General features: G+C 40.4%; 1 protein-coding gene across 4 annotated transcripts; it reads left to right on the top strand.

Moving 5' to 3' along the window:
• The first annotated feature begins 217 nt into the window (after positions 1-217).
• LOC104551682 (transmembrane protein 68) lies at positions 218-21,430 on the top strand. 4 transcript variants are annotated; one of them, XM_061995362.1, is made up of 7 exons: positions 218-291; positions 8,902-9,232; positions 10,437-10,601; positions 13,755-13,948; positions 18,831-18,891; positions 19,273-19,412; positions 21,321-21,430. In XM_061995362.1, exons 2-7 carry the CDS (start codon positions 8,905-8,907, stop codon positions 21,423-21,425), a joined length of 993 nt encoding a protein of 330 aa, XP_061851346.1. In that variant the 5' UTR covers positions 218-291; positions 8,902-8,904; the 3' UTR covers positions 21,426-21,430. The 4 variants fall into 4 exon arrangements, with proteins under 4 accessions (XP_061851346.1, XP_061851345.1, XP_061851349.1 ...); XM_061995361.1 differs by lacking the exon at positions 218-291 and adding an exon at positions 428-518; XM_061995364.1 differs by lacking the exon at positions 218-291 and adding an exon at positions 663-729.
• Positions 21,431-23,141: the final 1,711 nt, after the last annotated feature.

The following is a 23,141-nucleotide window of genomic DNA, read 5'->3' as shown; positions in this document are numbered from 1 at the left end:
CTGACGGTGCGGTGCCTCCGAGGGCTCTGCGCGTCCCCTGTCCTCGTCCCCGTGCGACAAGGACCGGCGGTTCCATCCCGCGGTGCCGCGGAGGGGCCGAGGACACCTGCTCCCCCGTCCCGCAGTTTTCAGCGTTGCAGAGCTCGACATGGAGACGTGGGCGCGGAACCCACTGAGGCCGCCAGGCCCAGCCCCGCCTCCTCAGGCCCGGGCGCGGGGGCGGCCGCGCGCTTATCCCGGGACGGGCCCCGTCCGCAGGGTCCTTTGCTACGGCCGCGGCACTGCGGACAGGTGAGAGGGGCCAGCGCTGCAGTCCCTGGCCGGTGGCGGTGGGGGCACCGGGCTGGCGAGCCGGGCAGGGGCGGGGCGGAGGGCAGCCGTGACGTCACGCGGGCGGTGGAGGCCGCTGCGGCCGAGAGCCGTCCTTCCTCTGGGCTCCTGACGCCAGAAATCGAGGAAGACCCTTGAGTTATGGCAGCAGTGACGTTGAAAAACGTTAGTGGCGTTTCCACATGAAGGTAAAGGGATAAAGTGTGGGTGCCGGACACTTGCCGCACTCCGCTTGTGTGTGAGTACAAGCTGCCGCTGGGTGGAGATCCCGCGCCTCACGCACCGTCATCCCGCTCTCACCCGCCACCTCGCTGGAGCGGAGCCGGGCGGCCCTGCCCGCCGCCAGCGGTACAATCGTCAAACCCCGGTGGGATTCAGTGAATCCTATTGTCTGAAGCTGTAAGAGAAACCATACTCCGGGTTGGGTACTCTCAGGGCGTGCGGAAGAGGGAATAGCCATGGAAAGCTGGGGGACTGAGCACTGTAATTGCGGCTGGTTCCTGTCTCAGGGGGATGCCCTTCAGTTTTGGGATGGATGTGCTGATGGCCCATGAGGTTAGGGAAAGCTGTAGAAAGACAGCAGTGAACAAGCTGGGTGGATTTGTGGAGGCAAGTAAAGTTGGTGGTGACTTTGTGAGACCAGCAAAATTGTTATTTTCCATGGAACTGCCACAGCAAAAATCCATGAAACATAAAACTGGAATTTCATTTACATTGCAAGGCAAGGTACAGAGTTGCAACTGTTATATCACTGCCCTGTGAAACACAGCAGTTGAGTTTGACAGAAGAGAAAGTAGGAGCCTGCCACAAGAAAGCAGGTGTCAACAAATTTACTGTACAGGAGTCTCCGGCTACTTTATTCTCATCTTCCCACGATGCTTAGGTAAACCTACTGCCAAGAGCAAACTGTAAGCAGCAAGGCCAAGATTATTAACTCTTTAGTCATGGCTGAAAGCCAGCTGCCAGGGTTTAATTTTGATGCCATAGGTCACTTGGTTGTCGCATTTCCGTTTCCCGGGATTGTGGCATTGCTAAGGTTATCCTTACCAACAAAGGATGCTTCAGCAAGAGTTCAGGATCTAAATGACGTGTTGTTCTGGGGGCTTCTGTTGGAAGGGGAACTTGCCTTTCAGTAAGGAGGCATTAGTTCTGTCTCCCTGTGCCATCACCTGTAATTTTACATTGTGGCTATTACTCTGGAATTCGATAGGCTTTATAGGTGGAGCCCAAACAAACATCTTGCGTGTCAACACAAGTGGTGATGTCTAGAACAATGAAACCACTCAGAACAGTGGCACTTCAAGTCTGTCACTAGATAAGATGAGGAAAGTATAGACAATTGAAAAAAAATGATTGTTTATGAAACACTATATCAATTTATTAACCTTTTTGGTGGGAATATTCAGCATTGCAGAACATGGCACCTTCTCTTGGCTCAGATTTGATAAATGCAGAAGAGAAATTTATCTCTTCAATTTTGAGACTTGGGGCAAACCAGAGCAGTTACAAGTAAATATGTGGTAACACTCTTGCATTGTCTTCTGGTGCATAATCAAGCACATCTTTAGTAATAGCCTTGCAATAGGCACTCAGATAGGAATGTAATAATTTCCTATATGGTGTTTGATAGAAAGAATGCATCAAAATTTTGTTTGTGGTCTCAGCACATGTTGGAACTGTTCCCAACTGAAGTGTGGGAACAGGAACTAAAACCTGTTAGAGCACCCAACTTCCAGAAAAAAGCCATGCTGCTTCTAGTTTTAACTGTCAGTGATTTATTCTTTCTTTGCTCCGGTTTGAATTCAACTGGAATGATGTTGGATTAGCTAGCTGAATTACCCAGCTATCTGATATAAAGTGAACTCACTCCATGTGTACACAACTACTTCCATATGCCTCAGTTAAATCTGTACCATTAATAGCTGTTTTGTAGGGTTTAACAAAAAAATACTTTTGCACATTTGCATGTCTTAATTTCTTTCTAAAGCATTTTGGTGTCTACATTGAACTAAAAATCAGAAGTGAGTAAGTTATGATGTTAATTTATGCTGTACTCTGTGAGCAAACAAGGTTAAATGTAGTGGTCTTCCAGACTGTCACAATCCCCTGTTGGGTTTAATTTAGCAGAAGTTAAACCCCCTTGCTTTCCAACCAACCTCAGACAATTCTGGGTGGCTGGGGGCAGCTGGGCTTAACTCCTGAGTGATATCCAATCAAACAGGTTATCGTGATCAGGTTTCGTATATTCTCAGGAACAGAATTAAGACTCAAAACAGAGTCAAGTGCCCAACTATTTTACCCACAACAATCCACAATGAAAAGAGAGAGAGAGAGAGAGAAAGAGAGGAAAAAAGCACATTAGCCACCGCCACGAGTCCATGTGGAGCACCCCCAGCAGTCCTTTTGTCTGAGAGCTCCGCTGCTGCATACGGTCCAGTGAGAGGAAGAGAAAAAAGAGAAGAGTGAGCGTGCCTCCGCTCGTCCTGTTCTTATAGTCACTCCTCTTGCTGGTGCATACCCAGTACTATCTCTGGAGGGTCCTGGAAAGTTCTGGAGGGTCCAGGAGGGTCTTGAAAAATCCCAAAAAGTCCGTGAGGGTTGCAGCTCCTTGACCCTGGGCCCGGGCGCATGCACAGAAGCAGAATATCTTGAGACAGCGGGATGTGCAGTGCAAGGATTCTACCTCTAACAGGCAGAATCCTTGGTGGTGGTGGTGAACTGTGCTGCCAGCAAGGCTGAGGTGTATTACTAGTACCTTAAACAGACAGGAAAAAAAAATTCTGTTACATAGAAATTGGGATGGAGGAAGAGGAATCAGTGGGATATTGTACATGTATCAGTGTAAACGTCCTGTTATTAGGAGAAAATTCTGGAAATGCTAAATAATGTAGGAAATAGATGGAATTCTCATTTGGTGGGGATTGCATCACTGATGGATTTTTTTTTTGTCATGTTGATGACATTAATTTCATATGTGCTGCATGCTAAAAAGCTTTATTTTTCCATAAAAATGTCAAGTGGCATCAGTAATATACTTTCATAATCCCTGTAGGCCAATTTTAAGCTTGGGCTGTTCCCAAGAGTCGTTTTACTTGTGCCAGCATTTTCACACTGATCCTGTTAGCAGGGAGCCAACTGATTGTGTTGGAGACAAGGCTGGTGGTGAGAACAGGGCCTGGTGGAAGGACGAGTTCCGAATAGCAGCTCACATGTGGGCTCACATGTGGCTTAAATTGCCTCTTCGTCAAGCCCCTAGTAAAACTGTGCGTACATGCCACCTGCACAAGCTATTAAAACTCTGATTTCCTCAAAGTATGGAGATGCATTTTTGTTTCCCACAAAACTGTTGTGAGTGGCATCAGTTACCTTTGTCACATGCCAGCTTTTCAGGAATCTTGCCAGTGATTTATCTGGCTGCTGAGTCTGCAGTTACTTGTGTTTGGGGACTATGGAATAATCTTAATTCAGTGTAAGTCCTCTGGATTTTCCCTAGGCTTTCAAGAGTTACTAAAAATGTATATCAAGAGGCCAGAGGAGATTTCAGGTGGGTTGGGTTTTTTTCAGGTACAAAAAGATACCTGTACTTGTTAATCTTAAAATGTTGGTAGATTATGTGATCTCTTGATCACCAGGTTCCTGTCAGTGATCCAAATTAATATCCATATCATATAGGGGTTAATTATGGTCCATTTACTATGAGTATGGACATTTCATATGCAATTTTAAGTCAGTTTTGCTGCTGTCTGTAGTAGTCTGCGTTCCCAGTCTGAAGCCCACATAACGATGCAAAATCCACTCGCTTTCTTCACCTGATGTTGCAGGCTGATCGAGCTAGTCCAAGTATTACTCAGTATTTCTGATTCGGTAGTGTGAGGGAAGCCCGTAACATGACCTTCTCCTGGGCTCTGTCAGCACAGCATGCTTTGCAGGCATTGAGGATTTTGTAGTCCTTGCTCTTAGCAACTTTAAACAATAACTTCTTTACCATAGAGTAGGACCACAGTATCTTTGTCCTTCTTAAACACATTCTAAGCAGAGAATTTTAAGATCTGAATAATGCAGACTGTTCCTTTTCTTTCTTTAATGTTATTGATAAAATCTCTTTTCAGTGACAATTCCCAGGTCTTCGTATAACTTAGGCACCAGTCATTAGAATATAAACAATTCTAAACAAATTCTAGTGACATTCTCTGTCACATTGATTTTGTTTGTTTACGTTGTACTGAGGGTCGTTAAATACAGTACTTGCTTCCTATGAGCTCCTAGTTCACTATCCTTCCAGCTTGTGCTCTACCAATGAAACTGCCTTTATCTCAACCCGTGAGTTATTGAACTTCTACTCTTCCGATTCTCTCCCTTGTCCCACTGTAGAGGTGAGTGAGTGAGTGGCTGTGTGATGCTCAGCAGCCTACTGGAGTTAAACCATGACAGTCTTGTTTGGCGCCCAGTGTGGACTTAGAAGGGTTTGAGATAAGACAGATTTGACTGGAGTGTGCAAGACCAAATTCATAGCTACTCATCAGTAGGGCTCGCTGTGGTGCTTGCTTGCCTTACCACCTGCTAGAGCCTAGTGCTTGTCCATGGCTGCATTTGGCTTTTGCTGTTTGCTGTACTCCCTGTCATTCACAATTCTGAACAGAGCTGTGCTTTATGCCAGTACACCCCTCATATTCTATCCAGGGCTTCAAAGAAGAAAAACAGAAGTGGAGTGAGTAGTGCATAACAAGTTTGCTAATGTAAGTACATGGCTAAAGACATAAAGTCAGAAAAGTCTGGACATGATGTATTTCATGATCTTGGAACAGACTCTGGCAATTATGATTTCTTTCTTGTAGATACTTGTTCTGGTGTTGGAGCAGAAAAGTTAACTCATTAAACAAGTAGTAACCTGATTGAGATAAATAAAAGCTATAATCAGTTATGGATTTACTAAACTTGATAGCACCGTTTAAATATCTTGCTCAAGAATCTTAAAATCAGCCAGCGGTGTTGCAGTGCTCTTGCATTCCAGAGAGATCACTACCTGCTGTCAGACAGCCAGTCAGCTGTGTGAACTGACTTAACTAGGGAGCTGCATGTGGCAGATGTATCACTATGGCAATGGTGCGCATTTGGCCTTTGCCAAAGCTAGAAAAGCTGACAGGAGGGTACGTTGTCCTGGTTGTGTAGATGAGGGGCAAAGAACTGCTTTTCCCAGTGCTACCAGCTGTATCAAACACTGTCCCAGGCATTTCCTTGGGGAGGAGCTGTCTCTGTTTTGCTTGCTGGCTTTTCAGCTGATGACCATGCTGTTTTTATCCCTTGGTGCTGCCTGCTGCCAAACTGTGAGGGTCCAGAAGCCCAGGCTGGACTCTTTGCAGAGGACTGGGAGAGCCCAGACCTCTAGTACCATTCTTGGGTAACACTGCTGAAAATACTTATCACTTACCCTCAGCTCCTCAGCTGCATGCCAAGATGAGAGTCAGAAAACCAACCACCCCAAGTGTCTTAACTGTGGAGAATTCTCTTGCACCCATCCAGGGAAACCTGTGTGCTCCAGTAAGCCCCTCTGTTGCCTGTACACCAACACACACAGCCTGGGGAATAAGCAGGAGGAACTGGAGATGTGGGTATAAATGCAGGGCCATGTTATCATTGCAGTTACAGAGACATGGTGGGACAGCTCACCCAACTCGACTACAGTCATGGATGGAGAAAAGACAGGACAGTGAGAAGAGGTGATAGAGTTACTCTTTATGTAGAGAGCAACTGGAGTGTATTGAGCTCAGCCTAGGCAGGGATGGAACAGTGGGATGAAAGTTTATAAGTGAGAATTAAGAGGCAGGCTAATGTGGGTGATGCTGTGGTGAGAGTTTACTACAGTCCACCTGATCAGGAAGAGGAAGTCAACCAACCAGGCCTTCCACAGACAGCTGAGGTCTCAGGCCCTAGTTCTCATGGAGGACTTCAGCCCCCCTGGTATTTGCTGCAAAGGCCACACAGCTGAGCACACATAGTTCAGGAGATTCCTGCAGAATGTTGATGACAACTTCCTCGCACAGATGGTTGAGGAACCAACAAGGAGAAGTATGGTGCTGGACCTTGTGATAATGAATAAAGAAGGGCTGGTTGGGGATAGGAAGGCTGGAGGCAACCTTGGCTACAGTTATCATGAGATGGTGGAATTCAAGATCCTGAATGGATGGAGCAGGGCAGCAAGCAGGACTGCAACCCTGTCCATCAGGAGAGCTTACTTTGGCCTCTGCAAAGACCTGCTTGGAAGAATTTAATAAGCTAGGACTCTAGAAGGTAGGGGTGTCCAAGAAAGCTGGTCAATCTTCAAGTACCACTTCCTCCAAGCCAAGATCCGTGTATCACCATGAGAAAGAAATCAGGTAAAGCAGATAAGAGGCTTGTATGGATGAAGAAGGAGCTTCTGGAACCACTCAGATGGAAGAAGGAAGTCTAAGAATTGTGGGAAAAGGGCTCGGTCACTTAGAAAGAGTATAGGAATGTTGTCAGAGTATTCAGGAATGTAAAAAGGAAGGCTAAAGCACTCTTGAAATTAAATCTGGCAAGAAATATAAAGGACAAGAAGAAGGGCTTCTTCAAGTATATCAGCAGCAAAAGGAAGACTAAGGAGAATTTGAGCCCACTGCTGAATGAGGTGGGTGCCTTGGTGACAGAGGATGCAGAGAAAGTGGAGCTACTGAATGTCTTATTTGCTTAAGTCTTTATTGCTAAGGCTGGTCCTCAGGAAGCCAAATCACTGGAAAATAGAAAGTCTGGAGAAAGGAAAACCTCCCCTTGTTTGAGTAGAATTACATTAGGGATCTATTAAGCAAAGTGGACATCCACAAATCCGTGGATCCTGATGGGATGCACCCACGAGTGCTGAGGGAGTTGGCTGATGTTTTTGCTAAGCCATTCTCCATCATTTTGAGGCACAGGTGAGATGCCTCAGGACTGGAGAAAGGCCAGTGTCACTCCAGTCTTCAAAAAGGGCGAGGCGGACCCAGGAAACTACAGGCCAGTCAGCCTCATCTCCATCCCTGGAAAGGTGATGGAACAGCTCATCCCAGCTGTCATCTCTAAACACATGAAGGAAAAGAAGATTGTATGGGAAGTCAACATGAATTCACCAAGGGGAAATCCTGCTTGACCAACCTGACTACCTTCTATGAGAGCATAGCTGTCTGGAAAGTTCAACAAGGCTTTTGACATCGTCTTCCATTACATCGTTATAGGAAAGCTCAGGCAGTGTGGCTTGGATGAGTGAACAGTGAGGTGAATTGAGAACTGTCTGAATGACAGAACCCAGAGCTCAGTCAAGTTGGAGGCCTGTGGTTCCACAGGGATCAGTTCTGAGGCCAGTCCGGTTCAACATCTTCACCAATTACCTGGATGAGGGGACAGAGTGTACCCTTAGCAAGTTGGCTGATGACACCAAACTGGGAGGACTGGCTGATTCCCCAGAAGGCTGTGCTGCCATTCAGTGGGATCTCAGTCAGCTTGAGAGTTGGGCAGAGAGGAACCTCATGAGGTTCAACAAGGACAAGTGCAGAGGCCTGCACCTCAGGAGAAACAACTTCTTGCACCAGTATAGGCTTCAGATCACCTACTGGAGAGCAGCTCTTCACAGAGAGACCTGGGAATCCTGGTTGATAATAAACTGAACATGAGCCAGCAATGTGCCCTCGTGGTCAAGAAGGCCAACAGCATCCTGGGATGCATCAAGAAGAGTGTGGCCAGCAGGTTGAGGGAACTCCTGCTCCCCCTCAACTCTGCCTTGATGAGGCCTCATCTGGAGTCCTGTGTCCAGTTCTGGGCTCCCCAGTGCAAAGAGGGACAGAGAACTTCTGGAGAGAGCCCAGCACAGGGCCATCAAGATGCTCAGGGGACTGAAGCATCTTCCTTATGAGGAAAGGCTGTGGGAGCTGGGGCTGTTTAGTCTAGAAAAGAGGAGACTGAGGGGGGATCTCATTAACATTTACAAATATCTAAATGGTAGGTGTCAGGAGGTTGGGACATCCCTTTTTTCTGTTGTATCTAGCAACAGGACAAGGGGTAATGGGATGAAGCTGGAACACAAAAAGTTCCATTTAAACATAAGAAAAAACCCCAGGGAGGATGTAGAGTCTCCTCTCTTGGAGGGCTTCAAGATCCACCTGGACACGTTCCTATGCGACCTGATCTAGGTGGACCTGCTTCTGCAGTGGGGTTGGACCCCCTGCATTTCTGTGATTCTGTGATACCCTCTTTTGAGCTTCTAAAAAGCCATACTTAGAAAATTCATCTGATCAGGCATGTTGCATCAATCTTGAGGCTTCCTTGTGTTTCTAGCCCACATCCCTTTATCTGACGGTATAAAAAAAAGATCAGTAATACATAGGACAATCTCATCATACTTTACAGACAGTAGTTAATGGCAATTGCTAGCAGCTATGGATGTGAGTGAGACAAGATGCTTGACTCTGTGCTATACCAAAATAGGCATCAGGTATATCTACAGAAAACTTTTTTCGTGAAATGGGAGACTTCCATGATGATAGACATTAAAGTGCTTTTTTTTTTTTTTTCTCCTCCATGCAGGACATGATAGGCAGAAAAGAATTCTGGGCTTCAGGACAGGTACCCATGACCAACCTAAGCTGCCTTGCCTATGTACTGGAAGAATGGACTATTGTGGAGTACCTGAAGAAATACTCTGTTTATGTGGTCATCGTCTCACTGGCAATAAGTGCAATATTAGTGGCTTTTTTAGTTCCTTTTTTAATCCTCTTGTTCATTTACCTTAATAATGTTTTTCTTTTAATATATCAGAGGAACAGTGAGGTAAAAGCAGATCCCTTGAGTGATGTTTGGGATAGTGCAAGGAGAATTATGGCAAGCTTTTGGGATACATATGCAAGAGTGTGGCATGGTAAGTATGACATGACTTGTATGAAGCTCTGAATTATAATAAATAGTAAATACATATAAGTTTTAAGTTTGGGTTTTTTTTAATTTCTTCCAAGTGGACGCCAAGAAATGACATTTCTTATATATGTATGGCATTTAACCCAAAAGTTTGTCTCAGATACTGATTGTAATAGAGGCTAAGCGTAACGAAAGGAAGAAATTAGTTTATATAGGGTGAATTCAATACACCCTGCTTCCTAGGAGATTCCTCAGCTGCATGCTAGGCTCTTGCTCTTCCCACAGATGTGGTTTAAGGCTATCAGCAAGACTTAACTTTGCTGCCCTAAGGATGAAGAATAATGGGTTGTTATTGATATTGCTATCTTTGAACATCCTGCAGTATGAAGCTTTCTGCACCCCTTCCTAGGACTCTGCCTGCTGCGTTGTCCTCCCTGAACAAATCATGGTAGGAGCTGCAACGGGGGTGCAGATGAATGCAGACAAGGTGGAATTGAGCTCTTAGTTGGTAGAGGCTGTGGCTTTCCCAAGCCTTTGCATTAGCCTCCTAACTCAGGCTCCACATAAAATCTAAATCAAATGCAGGATGAGTCAGAAGAGAGATTTAAAGAAGTCTATTTCTGTGAGGAAATTCGCTTCCATTGTTAAGTGAATACTTTTAACTCTCGTGGAGAGAACCTGTCTTTGGCATTCTTACAGATTCTGGTTTAGACATAAACATCTCAACCAGAGAAACTTTTGATTGTGTAAAATCCCAGACTTTTCATTCTGCCTGACACAGAATGAAGATTCATACTTCTATATTTCAGGAAAGCATCTTGTTTCCTTCTCATTCTGCAAACAAAGCGGTTTCACAATAGTACAGTAATTTTTTTTCCCTACTTCGTTCTTACACTTTGGACTGGACAAAGTTCCTAATGGGGAATAAATAATCTAGTCCTGTCACTGGGGAAAATGTCACTTTCAAGTCTGATCTAGTGATTAAACTGACCAAAAGATTAGTCCACCAATAGCCTGTGGTGTTTGAGGGGCTTTTTCTTTGCTATTGACCAAAAGTTCTATCCAGAACTTAATTCTTTTAAAAGCTACTGCAGAGGCTTTCACAACTGTCTGAAAGTCATTTAACAAAGGACAGTAAACAGTTTTCTTTAAATTGCCAAATTATTTACAGCTATCATTGCCAGTGTATTGCTTTCCATCCCAAACAGGTTATGAGCTTCATGGTGTGGAAAATCTACCAGAAGGACCAGGCATTCTTGTGTATTACCATGGGGCTATTCCTATAGACTGCCTTTACTTTTTGTCTAGGCTGTTTCTCTGGAAGAAAAGAATTTGTCTGTCAGTAGCCGATCATTTTGTCTTTCGTTTACCAGGTAAGAATGTTTTCTGTTGTATTTAAGCATTCTAGATTACACAAGCTGCTGTTGCCTGTTTTGGTGAAATTTACATTTATTACATTTTCAATAGAGCTTTTAAGCTAAAACACTACTTTTAGTCTTTTAAACTCAAAAGACTTGGTAGATGCAGAAGGGCAAACAGGGTAGAATATCCTGTCTTTTAAGTGAAAGATCATAAAAATACTGTTTAGACCCTCCAAAGTCAACAAATAAACATTACATATATTTGGGATGAAATATCATGTGTCAGTAGAAAGTACAGGGTAGGGCTGTATTATTGACGTAGTGCTGGCTGGTCAGCAATGGGCTATGAGTGCAGAACAGCCCAGGAAATGGCAGAATATCAATTACATATTTGCCGTTTACACTGGGTAGCCATTGCAACGGGGTGTGACATTAAATCTATCTTTTGATCAAAGCCTGCAGCAGCATACACAACTTCTTTGAACATTTCAGTGTTAAAAAAAGAGAGCTCTGTAATACTGATCACCACAATATATTCAACACAGTGTAGACTGAGAAAGAAACAAAGAATTCTATTATGAAAGAGAGGAGATACAGGAAAGGAAACCTTATTCGGTTTTAGAAAAACAAGGCATATAAAGAAGGAACATCCAGAAGGATTAGCAGGGAGATTATTTGAAAGCACCTTTACACCACTTATATTAAAAATTATTATAATAATTAAAGGAGGCTATTCAAAAGTAGATAGACGTTCTTCAGTTGTGTCCAAATACTGGAAACAAAGAGCATAAACTCAAGCAGGTTTGATGCAAGAACATATTAAGGCATCCCTAGAAAGATGATGAGGATGAATTCACTAAAGGCATACTTAGTAAATACTATATAATACTAAACACATTAGAGACATGAAGTCATTAAGAGATGATTGGATTTTAAGAGGCCCTCAAAGGAAGATAAAGCATAGCAGAATATTGCAAAGGAGATATCTTTTTTAGTTGATAAATGAGAGGGCACTCTTTAAAACTCAAGTGTCTGTATCAGATTTTTATTACAAATGTATAGTAAACTATTGTCAGAACCAATAAATGCTCTCAGCTTTGCAATACCTGGACTACTGATGTGTGCATAATATATTACTTGAATTACTCTGATGCTAGAGGAACAGAAGGTGACAAATACATTGTCAACCTATAGAAAGGCTACCAAAAAGGCATCTGGTAAAAAAAGATCACATATAATAGAGACTAGACCTATTCCCATGTGCTACATTAGTTAAAAGTGTGGCTAAAAGTCGTAGAGTGAAACTTCTCCCTAGCCGTCTTTTACTCTACCATACTTACCTGCTTTTTGTAGATGTTGCACTTCACAGATGAGTTCTTTAAAGAGTGCTCATGAGCATATGCTGAACCTCAGTCTGTAGGATTAATTGTAGTTGTGGGAGAAGTCTTCTTGGGAATGAATAACTGGTTAAAAGATAGGAAATATGGGGCAGAAATAAGTAGCTCATTTTCACAGAGAAGCAGAATTCACTAGATATACCGTTGAAGATCAGTGCTGGCACCTATATTGTTCAAAATAAGCATAATCTAGATGAGTAGTGAAGTGACAAAGCTTTACTGGGCTTTTTTTTTCAAGGCAATAAAAGTCCACACGGAGAATATCTACCAATACTGAATCATTGGCTGATTAAATGGCAGGTGAAACTCAGTTATAATGCAGTGCAGAAGGAAAGAAAAAACAAGTTTAGACACATAAACATGGAATCAGGCTTTACATTTTCTAGATTACCTAGAAATACGTCAGTTTAAGTCTCAGTAATCACTAAAAGGCAAACAGAATTTTAGGCCTATAATGAAAAAGAAGAAAGAGAAAATGCCATTATGTACTCAAAATGCATATGGTGCCCACATATGGTGTGGAATTCTGGTCTCCCCATCTCAGGAGAGCTGAAAAGTAATAAAGATATAAAAAAAGCACAAGGATGGATCTGTTTGAAGAGCTAGTACATGGGACAGAAATTTTGCATGACTGAGGGATATTAAATTCTATTTTACCTGGGAAAGGGTAATAAGAAATGATAGTATGTTCATGTGACACACCATAATGCTTAACATGCAGAAGTTCTGAAGTCAAGCAAAGGAAGTACCTGTTGACTCAATAAGGATATGGCATTTCTGGCTGCAGGATAGAGCAGGAGTACATATGAGTTCACAAAAAGATACATGCCTGTCTTTGACAGAAAGATCTATCAGACACGATGCCTTGAATAAGATTTAATATAATTCACTCTGTTTTCCACTGTGTTCCTAAGTTTGTGCTGTAGACCTTTGTCAAAGTTGCAGTGCTAGACACCAGTTCTGGCAGTCCATAGTAGTTGTTTATATTTATTAATAAAACAATTTATTTTCAAACCATACCATTAGAAAGTCTTATTTGCTGAAGCTCTGTATGGGAGTTCCAGACTGTTGGAGTTAAAATGTGAAGATAATGTAAGAAACAGAGTGCTCCTTTGGTTCGCAATCTGTATTTTGGAGAAATACCAGTTTTGGGAACAAAGGAAGGGGGTTCAATGAACTGTTCATGCAATGCTGAAACTGCCTTGATAATTTCATACATCTTAAAGAGTCCTATTTGATCCACATAGTTTGTAATTTAACCACAAAATAATCAATTTAGCTACTCAAACCCTCAATATTTATGATCACATCACATTTTAATATAATAATCAAATTAGTTATTTGTCAAGCCTTTATTTTTGTAGTAATCTTTATTGCACTAAGAATGATTTTTTTCTGTATTAAAATATTTTGAAAGCAAGAGGAAGGAATAGATGTTTATTTTCACATTCCTAGCTGTGATGCAGAAGTTTCAGTTGCATGTCTGGTGTTTTTATAGTAGTGGAAAATAACATGTGGAGGCATTAGTTTATTGAAATGCTTCTAATGAGCTGGTTCATCATCATAACATTTGGGCAAAAACACTGCCACGTATTTGTCATTTTGCCAATATTTACTCTGTCAGTGTTATACTTCCCTTATACAAATTTGCCTTAGGCTAAGTATATAGCTATTAGATTTTCATTTAGCTGTGATTTTGTTTCACATGCAAGCAATATTTGTGATATATTTGTTGTAATAATGTGTATTTGCTTCTTATTTATTGCAGGACTTAGGTTATTATTGGAAGTGACAGGTGTTATGCCAGGTTCAAGGGAAAAGTGTCTTGTTGCACTGAAGAATGGATACTTGGTGTCCATCTCACCAGGTGGAGTTAGAGAAGCACTATTTAGTGATGAGAGTTATCAACTCGTGTGGGGAAAACGAAAAGGCTTTGCTCAGGTTGCTCTAGATGCAAAAGTGGTGAGTATTACCAATCCCAGTTTATGCTTATTGCATACATGCTTCATTACAGAATGCAGTTTGGGAGTGTCTGTTGGAAAATCTTCTCTTCCAGAGAAGAGGTTCATGAGTAAGATTTCTTTTCCCATTAATCTGTAGAGAGCAAGGGTTTTATGAAGCTGTATAGCCTTTTCTTGACTGCTGCAAGGTATCCATCTCTGCAGCTCCATGTCCACTGTTCCATCGTGCAGGCATCCTGTTCCTTGACTTTATTTCAGGAATCTTCCCTGTAGTTCTTCTCCATATTGCATAAGGTTTCATTCTTTTTTCCTCATCTTACTAGACAGACTTAGTGTCTTTTTCTTAGTTCTACATACTCATTCGTTTTCATATGGCTCTTTAATGTGTTATCTTGATTCTTTCTTCTCGTGTGTTCTGAGAGAGTCCAGGATTTTCTTCTTACCCTTACTTTTCTTCATGTTTGTGAAAGATTGCATTGAGTAACACAAGGTCTATCTACATCAGTGTCTGAGTTTGAATTATGTGTGCACTTCTGAAGAAGTTTTTGCATCTCCCTCACTTACCATGGTTACCTTCACAGCGTGGAGAGTGTTAGAATACCTGAGCTGCATTCCTTTTGGCTGAAACTAAACCAGAAATGGAACCCAATACTGTCCAGTTGTAAATGAGAATTCAGTCAATAGTAGCAGACAAGAATTAGTTCTACATAAAAACAAGAGCACTGAAATGTGTTCAGTGTTGATATCATACTCTCAGCATCCTCTAGAATAATGCTTCTATTATCTTGCATTCCTCTAATCTACAAGCGGCCACAGTTTCAGTTATATTTTCCATATGGATGATGATCTGTCAATACAAACTTGTACCACTGACTCTGACTTCTTCCATTTAATTCCACATGTGAGACTGTTTGTTGATACAGTCTCTGGGAAATACTTTTATTTGGGATGGCATAGAGCTGAAAGAGCAGTAACCCTGTGGTTTTTCTAAGTGCCACTTCTTATTATCATCCCCACTAGAGACAAGTTTTCTGTCTTAATTTAAACTTGGCATACCTAGCATTCTTTGTGTCTGACAATACTGGTACACAACAAGGCTTCATCTGTTCTGCCATGAGCTTTCTGCTGCTTTGTCATGAATTGCACAACCATCTTTTTTCTTTATATTCTTATGACTATGTCATAATTTGTAGTGCTCTTTGGTTTTCCACACAAATCTAATCCTTTTCTGTCTGATAATCTGTACAGGCAGTTGAGTCCTTCCCACAAAACCTGAAATTCTTACCATGCCCTTCAGGTTTTTTGTGTACTTACATCTCTTTCTCATCCCATGCAATTTGTTGGTTCTTAAACTTTGCTTTGGTCTCTTGTGCCTTAGCTCCTAGCACAGAGTACCTAGGATTGCAAAATGCATGCTTTGGGTTAACGTCTTTGTAGTTTTATCTGTCTCTGAAATCTTGTAGGGAGATAACCAAACACTAGAATAAATATAAGGACATTTATCCAATGGACAGAGTCATTTTAGGCTGGGAGTCCTATATCCACTTCTTTCTTTGCCTTTTTAAAAGTCACGTTTTATGTGTTTCTGTTCCCTCTCCTGTCCTTTTTCTCAAAAGCACAGATTAGTAAATGAAGTCACAGAACTTCATGTATTGTGTAGCCCTGTACACCACCACTACGAGGAAAATATTAGAATGTGAATAGGATAAACCCAGTCAAATTCATGTGGACATTCTGAATTCCCTTATAGTCTTCCATATTCATTTAACAATACAGTTCAACAGTCAGAAAGAGGTTTCACTTTTAACAACTTCAGTGATCTCTAATCATTTTGCTTTCATATCTGTCTTTCAAGCTACTTCAAACATTTGAACAATGTTCATTTTGCTGGATGTTTTTACTTCCCTTGGACCTTTATAATGTAATTCGACAATGTTATAAGTTCAGTTTTTTAAAATAAAAATTGAATTTAAAAACTCCGAGTGTCCTTAACATAGAGTGCCACCCTGATCAAAACACATCACAAAAATCCTTGCTAGCAATCCTCTTAATCCTCTTTATTTTCCAAAATTTAGAAGCATGTGGAAATAGCTGAATAGTAGTACCTAAAATTGCTAGCTTCTTCTATTGACAAGGTTTGTGGGTTTTTTATTTAATTAATTGGGTATTCATTGAGGATAAGGTTCTTGTAGTGTGAAAGGTTCTTGTGGTCATTTGTATAACAAATTTGGTAAGACAGACACTCTGTAGGGTTATCTGTTATGTGGAGGGCAGAGAGAGTATTTTCTCCTTTGTCACCTATGAGCTTAAGCTCTTTTTTACACTGATACTGGCTCTTGTATCACTTAATATTGCACTCATCCAGTTTTGGGGTTTTTTTATGATCAAGAATTCTGACTGTTTCTGGCAGTAATTAGCTTGCAGGCTCCACTGAATTTTGTACATCTTTGATTTTTCTCTGGAAATCTGTTATCAGATACAGATAACAAAATGATTAAATAAAGAGGTGCTGTGCATTTAACACTAGAGGGGGGAATATTAACCTTATATACAATTTCTTATAGAGGTTAGGCCCATAGCAGTAACCACATTCCATCTTTTGACAATTTGGAGTTTATTTGTTTCTGTTTGTTCTTGCTGCATCTTTTTCAGTACTGGCCAAGCCAGTCTTGTAGGTTGACTGAAGACAGAGGGTAGACCTGTCTAAACTATCAGAACTTGCACTATAGTGTAGCAATTCATATATGTTTTGTTAATATCTATTTGGATCTGGGGTGAAGGCAAGGTACAACTGTAAGTGCCTTTTTTCAATTTATTCTACATACAAGGTAGCCATCACCAACGAACCATACATACTTTACAGTATTCAAAATAACTGCATGGTGGTTCATAACTTGCCACAAGTTACCTGAATGGGGATTTCAAGACAGAACCAACTTTATCCATGACTAGACATTCCCAGGTTTCTTATAATAGTACAGAAGTTCAATAGTTCTTCCACGGGAAAAGCTGAAGAAAAGTAAAGAACAGTTTCAGCCTTAGTGCTTGCCTACAGGTTTCCACATTCAGTTTCCACTTTGTCTTATATAACTACTCCACTTACTGTGGGTCAGAGAAGGATAGAGTTAACAATTTAATGTTATGGCTCAATGAATTTCACAGGCATATGTGTATCTCATTCAAATTTATCTGCGCCATGGGCCTGAGCTCCCTTTGCCTATGGCTGGAGTTGATAGGCTAATGGGGAAGAAATATCATTTCTGATGATCCCTGCATTTTATCTCTGCCGAAAAATTGGTTAAAGTCTAGGTAGGAAAAAGATAATCAAGGACTATGGTTTATAAAATTCTTCTGTATGTGCAAGAGATTTGGACTAGGTGATCTCCAGAAGTCTTCAACCTCAACTATTCTGTGATTCTGTTATCTTCAAGCTGGCTGGATGTGATCCAGCTCAGTTCCAGCAAAGAAAATGTAAATCTAAATTACTGCAGATCTGGTTGTGTTGCTTTACAGACACAAGCTTTTATGTGTGCACCCATTTTTATCAACTTAGAGACTGAACACTGCTACACACTTTGTCCTTTGTTGGCTGATCATTGTATGGGAGAAACTTTTGTAGTTGCCAGATTTCTTTATTGCCTAAAGTATATTTCTCTTGCTCTATCCTTAAAATTGAAAGTGCTTTGTCTGTATGATAGGCGGGTTTCAAAGATTTAAATGTTAGAGATACAGCATTCAAACAATAGCTGAAGCTAAGTGGTATATTTTTACTTTCCAGTGGTTATATGCTTTTAAAAGATGTTACTCATTATTTTAAGGGTTTCTTTCTAGTAATTTCCCTTAATTTCTTATTCTGAAGGTTTTAATATTACAACTTTATGTCTGTTTGATCTTTTTGTTACTTGTCAGGGTTTTTTTTTTTCCCTTTAAATAGTTTCCATCACCTTGAATTCTTTTTTTAGGCTGTGGTTAGGTCTTTTTCTTGCCTTTTTTTTTTTTTTTTTAATTTATTCATCCTGGTGTTTCTGTTCTGTGGTAGTCATTCCTAACAGCATAAAGGTGTTATTTCATTATGTTCTGGACTAGTAATTCCAACAATATGCTCGAAATAGTGGTTTCAAATGAAAAGGAACACTAGAAGGGAAACAAGTCATTGTATGTATGGATACAATTGCTGTTAGTTTGTCTGCAAACTATGAAATCTCACCTCAAGCTATAAGAGATGATAGTTTCAAGTTCACGTATCTCAAGTGTCTTTTTCTTTAGTCCCAATAATGAAGTGAACTTGTTCTGTTACTGCCTAAGGATCTGCCCGCCAGAAGGCATGTAGTCCAGGTCAATGAGGACATACAGTTGCCTTATTTGTCTGAGGAATCTGCCAAAGTTTTTTCCAGTATTATCCAAACATTACTGCTTCAGAGAGACTGTACTTTGAGAAGCAGATGAGATGAGCCAGACGTGGATGTCTCCTTGCTTTCTGCAAGAGGACATGAACTGAATACTTTCCTATTCACCACAACTGATACAAACTTTAGACAGAGAAGCTCCAAAACTTCATTTTGTTTCAATCAGCAATACTGCAATAAATACACAATATCCAAGATATGTTTTTAGAATCTCAGTGAACTTTCATAATGTAATTAAAAATGAAAAGTATAAACCTCTAATACAATATCAGTAATTTTCCTTACAGATGGTGACTGAAACAGCAATGTTCGTGGGAGCTGAGAAACAAGTTTATTTCTATTCTGTAGTTTATTTTTTATAAGGATATTCCTTGTTTGCTACTTAACTGACTGATAATTATCCTCTGCAGGCACTAAAACATAAATTCCAACCTGGTATAACATTTCCACCTTTTTGGTTTTTTTGTGATTCCTTAGCCCATCATTCCAATGTATACTCAAAATATCCGGGAAGGATATAGGATGTTGAAAGAAAGAAGTAAGAACTTTAAAATGTATTTTAAGTATTTGGAATGTTTTCTCCACTTTTCTCTCAGATTTCTTTCACTTTTCTCTCAGATTTTCCTTTTCAGTCTCTTAACATGCTTGTTGTGGGTCAAAGGTATCTCAAATATGGAAACAGCTTGTGTATAACTGGTTTGTGCTGTATGATTTGCTTCTTTAAGGCAGTCTTATCTTGGGGATCTCTTAAGTCTATTGAGCTTTGTTTTGCTGGACAGTTACCTAAATCCTACATTTTCTTCTGGACTATCAGGTAAAGCATGGATTTTTAAGAAGTCTTCTGTATTAAACATTTCAAGTTTGGATTATGGGTTTTTTTTACTATAATCTCACTTTTACCTCCTATCAACTATTCCAGGATTTTTTAGACAGTTGTATGAAAGTACTCGATTGCCATTTCTGCCTCCATACGGAGGACTTCCAGTTAAATTTCGCACATACATCGGGGAGCCAATCCCTTATGATCCCAATATAACTGCAGAAGAATTAGTTGAAAAGGTAAGTTAGCTCTCCTTGCAATATTGAATTACATGCTTTGCCCTCTATTACATATGCATTTGAAACTAGGGGTTTTTTTGATGCTTGGGTAAAGGTGAATACACTTTTACTAGTCTGTTAAAGCAATGGACAGTTAAGCTGCAGGATTATTTAAAGTATGGATATCTAAAAGTAGGTATTGATGTAGTAATAGTTGATTGGGATGCCCTCATCCTTTCAGAATATGAAAGCTCTGCCTTCTTGGAATGCTAACTTTGTTTCTCCCATGCCTTTGATAACTTTGATAACTTTGATAATCATATAAACTATGTATTTTAAGTTCAGTGTTCAGTAACTAGGAAAATAAATTTAATATATAACAAATACCTTTGAGAATCTTCTCTAAATAGTGTAGGGCTCTGGAAACAAAGTTTCACAAGAGCTTCAGCCATGTTGTCAAAACAAAATGTTAAAAAAAAGTTAATCCAAAATATACAAATATTTTTGGTACCTAGAGCTTGGTGAAATCAGTGGTGCCCAGGTGCATAAAAATATTTATAGAACCAGTGTTTAGGCATTTTTCAAAATACTCTGTACAGAAAATGCACTTTAAAAAATACTTTTTATAGAAGATGAAAGGAGGGCTTCATGCAAAAAGAAAAAATTCTTCTCTGGCCTAGGAATACACAGATTAAAACACTTGTGAGGAATCAATGATATAAAAAATACTTTACTGCCCCTCAAAAGATATAAGAAGGCTAGGTTTTTGGTTGGAGGGGTTTTTTCCCCCTTTTTTTCCCTTTTGTTTTTCCCTTTTTTAAGGATTTACTTCAGATTGTTCTGGGCTTCAAAGCAGTGAAACCGGAAAGACAGGTTTTAGAAGAGAACTGCCCCAGCAAGCTGTGGAGTTTGATTTTAGCAGAGGCTGGAAGCAACACTAGTGCTAAGACTGTCCTTAATATCCATAAAATCCATATACTTGTATTTTCCAGGAACAATGGTCTGCTTGCAAAACTGAAACTGAAATTTCCCATGACAGTGATTTATTTGACTAAGTCAAACCTTTGACCACTCACTTCAGTGGGAATACAGTTAGGTCTCCTGTGGCTTATATTAGTTAAAAACCCTACAAGAGCTTAAATGAGGTTTGAGATGAGCAGCGGCCTGGCTGACCTCTATCTGATCCTGCCCTGGAAAGGAGTCAGGACTTGAATCTATCCGGAAAAGTTTGGCTACTTTTTTCTTATATACCCAGTGATATTCTACCATCATTCCGAGGTAGATCACTGGAGTATGTAGCTACCCTTATTTCAAGTTTAAATACATGAGGAAAAAGCAAGGGAGATAATTTTTTTTATCCAGAATTCATAAATATTTTATCAGAAAATCAGAATATTTTATGCATTCTCTTCACAAACATGCATTTGAATATCATGAAAAAAAAGAACAGAATTTAGATAAAAATTCTATTATATGCATGCTGTATATGATGGAGATACATTGGGAATTACATTGGGAAGGACACATGGAGGTCCCTACTCCAATTTCTGCTCACAGCAAGGTTAGCTATGAGATCAGACAAGGTTAGTCAGGCCTTATCCAGCAGATTTGATGAAAACCTTCAGGGACAGAGATCACACAATGTTTGCGGGTGTTAAGAGCTACTTTGACTTTGTAATGCCTGGCTTTGATGAGTCTCTATAATTTCATCCCATCCAAACTGCAGTTGATGTTTTTATTCCTTTCTTTTTCAAGGAAAGTGTCATTAGGACAACTAGGTAATATGAAAGATAGCTTTTTTTTTCTTGAAGTAGATCTTAAGTGTGGATTTCCAAATACCTCTTGAACCTCTGAGAAGAAGTCAGTGATTATGCTGTTCTTCCTTGCACAAGCAGGTCATTAAGGGCAAGTTTTCTCTTCTCTTTTCAGACAAAGACTGCTGTCCAAGCTCTCATAAACAACCACCAAACAATCCCAGGAAGCATATGGAAGGCTTTACTGGAGCGATTTGATAAACATCTTAAACGTGATTAGAATGCTTATGTGTGTTTCGTTGTTTTTACAGCAAACAGTAAAAAACAATGTCCTATGATAATGGTGACTAGTAATTGGTGTTCAACCAGTTTAATTTATAAGTTTCTACAGATTCAACAGAAGAAACAACCTCTTGAAGGTTCCTCTGTGTCCCTGAAGATTTTCTGAAGTCAGAAAGCCTGAAGAATGATACGTATCATGATACGTATGATACCAATGCAACAACTAAATTCCCCAAAAGGAAATCATGTAGCCAGGACTTGCCTGGTCCCTAAAACAAGTCTGTACATACGTCTGAGACCCTCAGAAGTTTTCTCTGGCTCTGTGGTCTTATGTTTTGAGTGGTTTATGGTCCAGCCTCAGAGCAGAACCTCAGGGTTGGTGTTGTCCAAGCAGAGCCCACAGCTTGGTGGGTGCCTTCCCTGTTTGACCCCATCGAAGACAGTGTCAGAAGAGAAACTCTTTAGCTAATGATCAACTGCTTAGGCCATTTTTCTAGAGAGACTATACAAAGAGAAATAATTCCATTAAACCAATATTAGACTCCTACAAACATAGCAGCTCAGTGGTTTGGTGTCCTGGAAAGTAGGAATGCTACACCCAAGACTTTGTCCTGACATAAAAAAGTCTCCCGGGGAGAGAAAAAAAAAAAGCTTAAGTGTAGCGCTATGCAAATACATGTAGAAAGTAGTTTCAAGCCTGTGCTGGTACATTCATGCACTATTGCACCATACCATACTGTTTATTGGATGAGGCTGTCCCCAGCTTGGGAGTCCCTGCATCATAGTGTGTTTGCACACTTATCATCACTGGTGGTTATCATCACTGGTGGTTTGCCTAAAAATGCAGAACTGCAACACTGCCATACCCATGTGGATCAAACCTAAATGCCTGTTTGGAAAGGTGGACATAGGCATTGTTGCCTTCCTAACACAACTCACAGAATGCTGAAACTTGCGGCAAAGCAGAACGTGTTTTTGCAAGCTGTGGGATGTTGTTACTGGTGGGAGTGGAAGAACTTTGTGTAATCTATTCAGTAGGTTGTTAAATACAACCAAGTCTCTTTACTTCAACCACCAAGAAAGGTTGATTTTTGTGCCTCATTTTTCTTGTATTTTAAACACCTATATAATCATCCCTCTTGACATCCTAAAACTTTGTAGCATCTAAGGAAATATATATGTTTGCCCATTTTCACTAGAAAGCTAAATCTGCTCATTAAATGAAAATAAATTCTTCCTCTTGCACATCTGAAGAAGGGAGCAGGTAAGTTATTTCCCTGGAGCAAAAAGACAAGAATCCTGTCCTGGAAAAAAAAATTGAAATCTGACCTAACATATAGTTCCACTTGAGCACCTTAACTGTAATTGCTGTATATGGACAGAAAGATTTTTGTCCCAGCAGAGACTCAGCATGTGTAGGAGATGATAGGCTAAGGCAAACCAAGATGCTGATTGATATGCCTGGACATGAACAAGAATCAAAGCCATGAAGTCTTAGATAGTGCACTCCAACAATACAAGCTAAAATGGAAAGCCTGAGCTCAAATTAACTGAGGAAAGGAACTAAAGCAAAAGGTTATAAAAAAACCAGACATAGATGAAGAAACGAGGAATTAAAAGCAACCAGGATCTGAAAGCATTCCTTATATCACAGAAACTATGCAGAAGGACTAGACAGCATAATTCTCTGGTTATTGTATCCTGTTTTTTCAAG

Source organism: Colius striatus, chromosome 4 (assembly GCF_028858725.1).
Source record: "Colius striatus isolate bColStr4 chromosome 4, bColStr4.1.hap1, whole genome shotgun sequence".
Taxonomy (NCBI): domain Eukaryota; kingdom Metazoa; phylum Chordata; class Aves; order Coliiformes; family Coliidae; genus Colius; species Colius striatus.
The sequence above is the reverse complement of the archived record's forward strand: the minus strand, read 5'-3'. Positions and strand labels throughout refer to the sequence as shown.

Bases quoted from the DNA above. Each gene is read 5' to 3' on its own strand.
- LOC104551682 (XM_061995361.1), top strand. The intron at 9,233-10,436 runs GTAAGTATGACA...CATCCCAAACAG, and splicing joins ATATGCAAGAGTGTGGCATG to GTTATGAGCTTCATGGTGTG. The intron at 19,413-21,320 runs GTAAGTTAGCTC...TTCTCTTTTCAG, and splicing joins CAGAAGAATTAGTTGAAAAG to ACAAAGACTGCTGTCCAAGC.